The following is a 10,978-nucleotide window of genomic DNA, read 5'->3' as shown; positions in this document are numbered from 1 at the left end:
TTTAGTCCAATTTATTCTAAGTATTAAATATTTTGTTTTTAAAGTGATTATAAATTAACACTTGGTCGCCTCGTTAGGACTAACTTCGAAATACCACCTTAAATATATCCTGTAGAGCTTGATTCTATCTCCAGTGGGTCACCTTAAAAGCGCACAACAACGCAAGCGTACAGCGAGGTTTCAATTTTTTTCTCTAAAGCCGGACTCGGGCCGCAACAAGGTTGACGCACTGAGGCAAAAACGAACCCAACCAGGAGAATGTCTGAACCCATGTACCGCGATTGGATTTTGGACACTATTGACTCACTGCGGTCGCGAAAAGCCAGACCAGACCTTGAAAGAATTTGTCGAATGGTCCGGAGACGACATGGATCAGCGCCAGAACAAACCAGCGAGGAACTCGAGAAACTGATCCAAGAGCAAACAGTCTTGAAAGTTAACTACAAGGGCTCGATTTCCTATCGAAATGCAGCCAAAGTAGTCAGAAGAAGCAGGAAAAAGGATGACCACACGACCATAAGAACTACCGTGGAAGAAGCTAACCACTCTGATTTGAGCAACGGGGACAGCGCGCTAGGTCCCATTGACCAGGATGAGACGGAGCATTTGGAGGTAACGCAAGGCAGGCTGTTTCAGTGACCCCGTGCCGTGACACACCGTCCATCTTCCCCAGAGAAGATAACAGACCCACGTCCTCACTATTATAATGAGTAGGCAGGCATATGGTGTAGCTGGGGAAATGGTGGTGTAGAGCGGGATTCTCTATTCAGGGAGGGGTGGCGTGATGAATGCAAGTGCACCGAAACAAACTGCCGCAGACGGGGAGCGGCTGTAGCTACCTCGCGCGACCGAGGTGAAAAATAGCCTACCAATAACAATGGAAGCTGCGCTTACAAAAAAAGAGGTTGTGTGTAGAAGTGAGTTTGTCCGGGCGCTGTTTGCTCTACAGCTTTAATCGACAAAAAACTTGCACGATTGCCAGAATTGGCAACAACCACAGCCTAAATCCGAAGGCTCTTTTCAAGCCCAAACTCAGCTTTTCAGTGAAGGGGAGGGGGGCGAAGCGAAAGTCATACCTCGGATGTGCGTGACCGAATGGGGGACAGTGTGCTCGGGGGTGACGGTCGATGTATTCATAAGTAACACGCCGCTAGATATGAAGCCACGTTATTTAACGGGTTTCACGAGCGTCTGTCGCAGGAAAAAATGACCCAAAGTCAAAGTAGCCCCACTGAAGGTATTGCTGCTATAGAGAGAGCTTCGTGGTTAGAATTGGTCACATCCGACTAGATTCGGGAGCGCTCTATCTGACTGAAGAGGGAAGTCTTTCGCGCGACTCCTCCATTGCGCACTTTTGTATTAAAATGGGAGAAAATGGTGACGTTGTCCACGCTCTGTTGTAGCGTATTATATATTCACAAGAAAAAGTAGCAGATTGCGTCAAGTATTATCCTTTGTGTCAATATATCTAATTAAAACTATTATTGACAGATACAAATAGCATATTCTGCATATCCCAATAATGGATCTCATGATTAACTGTCAAAATATTTGTATGGTAGTTAGACCTATTCTTCAATAAAATAACTTTAACGTCTGACTCAAGCGCCTCTGAGGTGCGGGGCGGGCTCTGCTGAGTTGAGCGCTCGTACTCGCACCTCCGCTAGTTGTGGCTTTGGACACGCACACAGGCTGAAGAAGCTCATTTCTGCGTTTATATACAGTCATCGACGACAAAGCGAGTGCAATAAACCGTGTGCATATGTGAATAACACTTATAAACTTATATGTGGCCCATATTAAGCTATATTGGAATGAATAATTGTGGTTGGAATACCGAACACAATGTGGGCGAATAGCGCAGCTGTAGTTCCGAACAGAGTGAACATCCTGTGTGCTCAACGTGGACAAGGCCTCCAATGGCAATTATTGTCGACAGCGGTCATATGAAGACTGGTTATTGCGACATCTGTATGCGCGTGGCTTTATGTCATGTCTCCTGTAACCGGGAGTCGACTCGCGCTAATGCACACTATGTGCGCTCTAACACATTTTCAACCCGCTGATTACAGTTTATGGCACGCTCGCGAGTTTCTCCTTTCAGGTGTAGGCCTAGTTATGTTCAAAATCGGCCAATGAATGAATGTTTGTCTGACTGCTGCTTTAGCGAAAGGTCAGAAGAAAATATGTAGGTATGATGGCTCAGTTTACCTGATACTCAGTTTAAATTAAATACTTTGAATAATGTTTATTTAAGTTATGTAAAGAATGCCATTATACACTTCTATCCAATCATTAACTTACAGTACAAAGGGGAGCCACTCTCTCCCCAATAGTTCCCTCCCCCTCCAGTAGCCTGCTGTCCCTTCCCCCCTCCTTGCCTGAGTAGGCTATGTTGCTTCTCCTGCTGTACTTATCACTACCAGCAGAGCTGTTGTTGTCCTAGTTGATCTAAACGGGTCAATACTTAAGGATGTAGACTAGCCTATAGCCACTGTGCTGCCAATCAGATTGACACTCCCACTGTATTGTTAATTTATGAAAAATGATCTGAATTAATATTCTCTGTGGGTATTGAGAATATCAATTGTCCTTCTGTTACTCTCAAGCATGTTATTAGTACATGGGGCACCTGATTAATGTCACTGATGTAGTAACCAACTGATCGTTCTTTTTCACACTATAAAGTGGGGTGGATCATTTTGGGGGAGTATGATTAGAATGTTTTCACACACAAAAATAAGCTCAACGGATGGGGAATCTTTTCAAATTGTTATGTTGCAATGGTTGTGTTCCAGAATGAGCTGCCAGTGTCAATGGAGACAGACAGCACCATGGAAGAGGAGGAAGAACAGGAGGGGGCTGATGAAGATGGCCATGAGGGCTCCTCTCCATCTCCTGGGTGTGAGGATGCTGTGCAGGGGGGGTCTGGTGCTGCCCCTCCCTACTCTGCCCCCTGCTCCCCCAGCGGCTCTTGCCCTGGCCACAGCCCTGTGTCTGACCGCCCCTCTACCTGCCCCTCTACCTGCAAGACCAGTAAGAGGTCCAGCCCTCTGTCCCCCTCTAGTCCCCTGGCCCTCAGGCAGAATGACTGTGTGTGTGACTCTGCCTTCTGCCCTGCTGATCATGGACCCTCAGGGATGCAGAGAATCACAGGAACTGGTTAGTATGCTGTGTTAACAGATCATACTATGTGTATAAGTGTAGCCGATGTGGAATGGTTGGTTCGTTAGCTATACAGCCCAGTGGTGACATCACCCGCTCTGAGACCTAGAAGTAGCCTAGTTGTTTCCCTTGCTCTGCACTGGCCATGGTGTCTGTGGAGCAATGGGTAACAGCTTTGTGAGTGTATTATGGTGTTGGGAACAGAAGATTGCTGGTTCAAGCCCAGTGAGGGACAGACTATCATGTTACACATGTTTTGGAGAAAACACTAACATATAATTGTGCTTGCCGTAGTATCTTAATGTTGGGTAGAGACCGTGTTTTAGGAGTAGGTTTGTGTTGTATTGACTAGCAATGAGTTACAGTATAGTGAGTGAGTCAGCATCCAATGCCAGGAGACAGTTTCAAGCTGATGTGTGTGTTTATGCCCATGTATGACTGGGCATCTCTCACGCTCGCTCCCCCATTCCTCCCCCCCTCTCCACCCGCCTCTTTCTTTCTCTCTCCCCCCTTTCTCTTTCTCTCCCCTCCCCCTCTCTCTCCTTCAGGGGCTTTAAAGACGATAGTACAGCCATCGGGGACCTGTCCCTGGGTTGAGAAGAGCTTGGTGAAGAGAGAGAGAGAGGATGGGGTGAGGATGGAGGAGAGTGGCCTCACTTCTGACCAACTGGTTCCTGACTGTGTGGATGAGACCATGAAGGGTTCTGACAGGCAGCCCAAGACATTGTCTTTTCCCTCTGACGACTGTGGGTTTTCTCCTCTATTCTATGTCCGTCTCTCGGATTAGCTTCTCATATTTCTATTTTCATCGTGTTCCCAGTGAGGATGTTTAGGATATTAGAGACACTGTGTTTACCGGCCACTGTATCTATTACAGGTGCTAAATACAAGGAGGGGATGGACGTGGCCTCTTACGTGATGGCTCAAGACGATGTGAAAAACAGAGAAATGTGAGCCTCTTAATGTATTAGACACCAGCTTCTACACAGGGGACAAGCTGAGGTACTAAGTACCTTATTACATGTTGGTAACCCTCCCACCCAGCTACATTAATTTTTTTTTCAATTTAACCTTTGTTTAACTAGGCAAGTCAGTTAAGAACAAATTCTTATTTACAATGACGGCCTAGGAACAATGGGTTAAATGCCTTGTTCGGGGATTCGATCTAGCAACCTTTCGGTTACTGGCCCAATGCTCTTAACCACTAGGCTACCTGCCGCCCCATATACCTATCCCTTATCCCTCAACCACCACCCCTTAAGTCAACATTTTCCTCCCATCCTCCGCCGTCAACTCACTTCAATGTAGACATCATACAGACATAACCAATGTGCATCCATATCTCCAAGGGACACAATCAGCCTCAAATAGCACCTTCAAACGAAACAGCGTCAACAAAAGGAAACATTTCTTGTATTTTGTCTGCAGTGTCTCACGCTATCTCCCCCATCCTCTACCCCATAGCTCTGTGAAGAAGGAGACGCTGAGGCAGAACCTATTGCTGTGGAGCGTGGCGGATGTGGCCACCTACATCTCTGCTGCAGGCTTTCCAGAGCAGGCTGTAGCTTTCAGAACACAGGTCAGTGCAGTCCCTCAAACTGCCACATGGGGGTGGTATCTGTACACTCAGAAAACTGCTCAGACAGAGTCCCTGTCCAGAGACAGCCTCTACCTAGCCAGAGACAGCCGCCAGGCACTCCTGGAGATGTGAAAGTGTTGGGTGTATTATAATAATATGGTGAACAGTCCACATAGCCTATCAGTAGGCAAGGTGAAGATTTGACCTTATTGCATTACAGTACCACCTATCCAATTCTTAGTGATCTGTTTGAAGTGAAGTTCCTACGGGCTAGTGCAGTGACACTTTAATGGCAGCCTGTGGGATTCCACACAGACTCGTGGCCCCCGACCTCCTGTTGATTTCTAAAAGTGTCCATCTTGTAAAATGTATTTGAGTATCCCTGGGCTGGTGGTTGTTTCTTGACCTGGGTAAATGGTTTGGGCAAATAATAAGTTAAATGATATGAAAGCATACATGAAATATATACATGACATGTGCATTGCTTTCATTAAAATATATGAAAGTGCTCATCCATAAACCAAAGCAACAGATCCTGTACCTCCTAGACGAGGAGGCATTTGCTTTGATGTAACTCGTTCACACCCCAATCCACATTTGCAGTGGGGCAAAAAAGTATTTAGTCAGCCACCAATTGTGCCAAAAGTTCCCCACTTAAAAAGATGAGAGAGGCCTGTAATTTTCATCATAGGTACACTTCAACTATGACAGACAAAATGAGAAAAAAAATCCAGAAAATCACATTGTAGGATTTTTTTATGAATTTATTTGCAAATTATGGTGAAAAATAAGTATTTGGTCAATAACAAAAGTTTATCTCAATAGTTTGTTATATACCCTTTGTTGGCAATGACAGAGGTCAAACGCTTTCTGTAAGTCTTCACAGGGTTTTCACACACTGTTGCTGGTATTTTGGCCCATTCCTCCATGCAGATCTCCTCGAGACCAGTGATGTTTTGGGGCTGTTGCTGGGCAACACGGACTTTCAACTCCCTCCAAAGATTTTCTATGGGGTTGAGATCTGGAGACTGGCTAGGCCACTCCAGGACCTTGAAATGCTTCTTACGAAGCCATTCCTTTGTTGCCCGGGCGGTGTGTTTGGGATCATTGTCATGCTGAAAGACTCAGCCACGTTTCATCTTCAATGCCCTTGCTGATGGAGGTTTTCACTCAAAATCTCACGATGCATGGCCCCATTCATTCCAAAGCATGATGTTTCCACCCCCATGCTTCACAGTAGGTATGGTGTTCTTTGGATGCAACTCAGCATTCTTTGTCCTCCAAACACGACGAGTTGAGTTTTTACCAAAAAGTTATATTTTGGTTTCATCTGACCATATGACATTCTCCCAATCTTCTTCTGGATCATCCAAATGCTCTCTAGCAAACTTCAGACGGGTCTGGACATGTACTGGCTTAAGCAGGGGGACACGTCTGGCACTGCAGGATTTGAGTCCCTGGCGACGTAGTGTGTTACTGATGGTAGGCTTTGTTACTTTGGTCCCAGCTCTCTGCAGGTCATTCACTAGGTCCCCTGTGTGGTTCTGGGATTTTTGCTCACCGTTCTTGTGATCATTTTGACCCCACGGGGTGAGATCTTGCGTGGAGCCCCAGATCAAGGGAGATTATCAGTGGTCTTGTATGTCTTCCATTTCCTAATAATTGCTCCCACGGTTGATTTCTTCAAACCAAGCTGCTTACCTATTGCAGACTCAGTCTTCCCAGCCTGGTGCAGGTCTACAATTTTGTTTCTGGTGTCCTTTGACAGCTCTTTGATCTTGGCCATAGTGGAGTTTGGAGTGTGACTGAGGTTGTGGACAGGTGTCTTTTATACTGATAACAAGTTCAAACAGGTGGCATTAATACAGGTAGTGGAGGACAGAGGAGCCCCTTAAAGAAGAAGTTACAGGTCTGTGAGAGCCAGAAATCTTGCTTGTTTGTAGGTGACCAAATACTTATTTTCCACCATAATTTGCAAATAAATTCATTAAAAATCCTACAATGTGATTTTCTGGATTTGTTTTAATCATTTTGTCTGTCATAGTTGAAGTGTACCTATGATGAAAATTACAGGCCTCTCTCATCCTTTTAAGTGGGAGAACTTGCACAATTGGTGGCTGACTAAATACTTTTTTGCCCCACTGTAGATGTTAGTTCAATCACTCCATCTGTTCTCCGCCCGCAACAGGAAATTGATGGAAAGTCCTTGCTCCTGATGCAGCGCAGTGACGTGTTAACTGGCCTGTCCATCAGACTTGGGCCCGCCCTAAAGATCTACGAGCGCCACGTGAAGATGCTGCAGAGGACCCACTTCCTGGATGAGGAGGATGATCTCTGACCACGGTTGGGGGGAACAGAACAACACACTCCTCTGAGGAGCAGATGTATTCATACAGTATACACACATACTGTGTTCACTGGATCTCTAGAACCTTCTGTAACCATTCAAGGAGATGTGGGGAAAAGGACACCATGGTTATGACTTGGGCCTTGACAGTGATTATCAACATGTGTACGTGGGCTTCCATTCCACCTCTCTGTGGTACTGCTGTCACCTGACCCATTCTGGTGGTATTGCTTTTATAGGACCCCTCTCTAAAATCACATAGGAATGTTAGGATCCTGCCTAATGACGCTATAGAAGTCAAATGGAGGTCTGCCTGCTCTGTAAGGGGAGGTCTGCCTGCTCTGTAAGGGGAGGTCTGCCTGCTCTGTAAGGGGAGGTCTGCCTGTTCTGTAAGGGGAGGTCTGCCTGCTCTGTAAGGGGAGGTCTGCCTGTTCTGTAAGGGGAGGTCTGCCTGCTCTGTAAGGGGAGGTCTGCCTGCTCTGTAAGGGGAGGTCTGCCTGCTCTGTAAGGGGAGGTCTGCCTGTTCTGTAAGGGGAGGTCTGCCTGCTCTGTAAGGGGAGGTCTGCCTGCTCTGTAAGGGGAGGTCTGCCTGTTCTGTAAGGGGAGGTCTGCCTGTTCTGTAAGGGGAGGTCTGCCTGTTCAATAAGGGGAGGTCTGCCTGTTCAATAAGGGGAGGTCTGCCTGTTCTGTAAGGTCTGCCTGGGAGGTCTGCCTGCTCTGTAAGGGGAGGTCTGCCTGTTCTGTAAGGGGAGGTCTGCCTGTTCAATAAGGGGAGGTCTGCCTGTTCTGTAAGGGGAGGTCTGCCTGCTCTGTAAGGGGAGATCTGCCTGCTCTGTAAGGGGAGGTCTGCCTGCTCTGTAAGGGGAGGTCTGCCTGCTCTGTAAGGGGAGGTCTGCCTGCTCTGTAAGGGGAGGTCTGCCTGCTCTGTAAGGGGAGGTCTGCCTGCTCTGTAAGGGGAGGTCTGCCTGCTCTCTAAGGGGGGGGTCTGCCTGCTCTGTAAGGGGGGGGGGGTCTGCCTGCTCTGTAAGGGGGGTCTGCCTGCTCTGTAAGGGGGGGGTCTGCCTGCTCTGTCAGGGGGGGTCTGCCTGCTCTGTAAGAGGGGGGGTCTGCCTGTTCTGTAAGGGGAGGTCTGCCTGCTCTGTAAGGGGAGGTCTGCCTGCTCTGTAAGGGGCGGGTCAGTGAGTGCAGCCAAAGACTCTCTCTGGATGCCTCAGACTCTACACTTGGCTTCCACGGGAGCCTCCTTTAAAAGACTGGTTTCTGTGCTCTCTGAGTCAGTTCCACAAGAAAATAATAACATGTATACTTGGAATATCTGTTCCAGCAAATATGGTTCTAGCATTTCTTCATTGTTTACTCAGACAGTATTTTTTTAAAGACATGTCATATGGTACCCTCCATTTATCTAGAAACTCAACGTTGTTTTTCTTTTATGATGACAATGTGAATTGATTTAATTTGAGAATGTACCGTATGAATTTGTTGATTCATCAAAGGTCAGTGATGTTGTCAATCTCTCATTATACCAGCAAAGGAAATGGAGCTTAGTCTCCAGATGTTCTCATGGCTGCACCAGTACTGACCTAGGTTTTATTACTGTTATCTGTTTCACTAACATTTCGAAATAGCAATATGTAGTACATGCTAAACTAAGGCAACATAATAGGTTAATTGTATTCCTCTTCCCTTCATTTGTTCACGTAATCTCTAAACATTTTAGATTAATCTAATTTAATCTACTGTGGATGAACCTAGATTTCATCTACAAAATTAAAACAGTTTGAAGCAGAATTCTAGTTGAAATGGGCTGGCAGACCAGAACCAACGTAGCGCAAGGCCCCAATGTTTCTGCCTGCTTCAGCTTGGGAGAGAGAAACAACTGAATTCTGTTCTTTCTTTCTTTTTTGAGGGAAAATTAACCAACCAAAATATGTACTTCATAACTTTAGATAGTGTCATTGTAGCACTAATATGTTTTCTTTGTTTACAACCTCAACACAGCAACACAATTCCCCACGACATGGTAGACATCTTGATCAAATGCAACATTGTTGTTATCTGAGAGGATTACAATGATGTCTCTTAATTTTGCCTTGTGGCTTCTGCTTTTGAAACAACGTCACATTCCATATTTCCATCTGTTACGTGTTTGATGTCACACTGTTAATTGCCATGTTGGCCCTGTTTCCAGGGGGGAAATGAAGTTATTGTCTTTTCCACTCTTGTAGTGTGATATTTATTATCTCTTTGTATATAATAAGCGATAAGGCTGTTAGATTAAACTTACTTGAAACAATGACATGTTAATCTGGCCTCAAACGACAAGCTATAACATGCAACAAATAACACACAACCAAACGGAACAGTTTAGTCGACAGTTAAGCCACCACTTTAGTAAAACAAGTGTATTTCTTTCCATTAATTTGTGCCTCCACACATTGACATGTACAGTAGATACCGGTAGTACACATTACATCAGATTAAGACTCATCTGCATTTAAGTCATCAAAAGGGGTTTTCAACTCCCCAAAACCAGTCACAGTGTAGTTAAACTATTCCAACGACTCCTTCCAACCTACCCAGTCAGAAGCACCAGCTGTGTACTGCAGTTGGGCTGAAAGGGGTGAAGGTATGTGTGGGACCAGCCCCTCTCTGACTAAAGGATGAAGGGCAGTATAGGGGAGCGCAGGGTGGGGTAGTCACGGAACTCCTTGCGGTAGTTTCGGTGCTTTCCCCTGGCCCACACCGTCATCAGGACAAAGCCCACGATGGTGAAGAAAGCCACCGGCAAGCACTGGGTCATCACTGTGAAGCCCATCCACGACCCCAGCTGCAGAGGACCAGATACACTGTTACACACTCCTACATATTATACATGTAGGACCATAGGAGGCTGGTGAGAGGAGGACGGATTACAATAATGGCTGGAATGGACTAAATGGAATGGTATCAAACACAAGGAAACCATGTGTTCATGTGTTTGATACAATCCATTTATTCTGTTCTAGCCATTACTATGAGCATGTCCTCCCCAATTAAGGTGGCACCGGCCACCTGTGTGCAGTAGACACCAACTCATCACTGTAGTACTGTTACATCTCTTGATACCTATTGGCCAGAAGGTGGCAGCATCACTATATCTCCAAACCCCAGGAGGGGAAGTGAAACACGGGATTTCAAAGTGTTTCCAGTTTAAAACGTGCAAATACAAATATTTCAATCAACTCACCATTCTTTACTAAAAAGCCTCACCTCGTATGTATAGTTGGGACAAGACACCAACGCGAAGATCCAGGTGAATGGATTCTTAGTTGGATGTGGGATCTTCTTGACCTTCGAACCTGGGAAGTCATGGAGAATGGAGAAAAAGAGGGTAACATGGTGGCTCCTGTAAAGCAGTGCTCGTCAATTAATCAGTAAAACAAATGTATTTATTAAAGCCCTTTTCACATCATCAGTTGTCACAAAGTATACAAATACCCAGCCTAAAACTCCAAAGAGCAAGCAATGCAGAAGCACAGTGGCTAGGAAAAGCTCCCTAGAAAGGAAGGAACCTAGGAACCTTGTGTGCTAACTTTCAAAGTACATATCTAATGGACTGCACTGCATGAATACGATAAGCAAGAGCCTATGGGAGCTCACCTGGACATTTGAGGTTGCGTAGAGTGATGTTGATGGAGAAGTTTCCGACCTGACAGAACTGTGAGGATGAAGAAAACACAAAACCATGACAAAGGGCTCAATCAGCCACAACTCCAACCAAAAACAAAAGAAAACCTGGTGACATTTACTGGTGAAACTACATTAAGTTGCTCTTATACTTACCTAATAACAATGTGATAACTTTAGTAACGCCATTAAGATATTACTGTTACTCTGCTGGGAAT

The 10,978-nt window shown here is 45.7% G+C and overlaps 3 protein-coding genes across 3 annotated transcripts in view; 1 reads left to right on the top strand and 2 right to left on the bottom strand.

The window, feature by feature from the left end:
• Window positions 1-10,978, bottom strand: part of LOC135555292 (protein crumbs homolog 3-like) — a 47,790-nt gene that overhangs the window by 33,749 nt on the left and 3,063 nt on the right. The window lies entirely within an intron of this gene.
• Window positions 202-7,776, top strand: LOC135555279 (atherin-like). The gene is made up of 6 exons (XM_064987602.1): window positions 202-612; window positions 2,799-3,162; window positions 3,714-3,911; window positions 4,043-4,115; window positions 4,630-4,744; window positions 6,933-7,776. Exons 1-6 carry the CDS (start codon window positions 259-261, stop codon window positions 7,080-7,082), a joined length of 1,254 nt encoding a protein of 417 aa, XP_064843674.1. The 5' UTR covers window positions 202-258; the 3' UTR covers window positions 7,083-7,776.
• Window positions 9,515-10,978, bottom strand: part of LOC135555287 (very-long-chain enoyl-CoA reductase-like) — a 140,600-nt gene continuing 139,136 nt past the window's right edge. Inside the window, exons 9-11 of the mRNA XM_064987615.1 lie at window positions 10,734-10,791; window positions 10,344-10,432; window positions 9,515-9,921 (exon numbers count right to left, since the gene is read on the bottom strand). Of these exons, the coding sequence (XP_064843687.1) occupies window positions 9,748-9,921; window positions 10,344-10,432; window positions 10,734-10,791 (321 nt within the window). The 3' untranslated portion in view covers window positions 9,515-9,747. The remainder of the gene's footprint in view (window positions 9,922-10,343; window positions 10,433-10,733; window positions 10,792-10,978) is intronic.

Source organism: Oncorhynchus masou, chromosome 15 (genome assembly GCF_036934945.1).
Source record: "Oncorhynchus masou masou isolate Uvic2021 chromosome 15, UVic_Omas_1.1, whole genome shotgun sequence".
In the NCBI taxonomy this organism is placed as follows: Eukaryota; Metazoa; Chordata; class Actinopteri; order Salmoniformes; family Salmonidae; genus Oncorhynchus; species Oncorhynchus masou.
The sequence above is the reverse complement of the archived record's forward strand: the minus strand, read 5'-3'. Positions and strand labels throughout refer to the sequence as shown.

Bases quoted from the DNA above. Each gene is read 5' to 3' on its own strand.
- LOC135555279 (XM_064987602.1), top strand. From the start codon at position 259: ATGTCTGAACCCATGTACCGCGATTGGATTTTGGACACTATTGACTCA. The intron at 4,116-4,629 runs GTGAGCCTCTTA...TCTACCCCATAG, and splicing joins GATGTGAAAAACAGAGAAAT to CTCTGTGAAGAAGGAGACGC. The intron at 4,745-6,932 runs GTCAGTGCAGTC...CGCCCGCAACAG, and splicing joins CTGTAGCTTTCAGAACACAG to GAAATTGATGGAAAGTCCTT.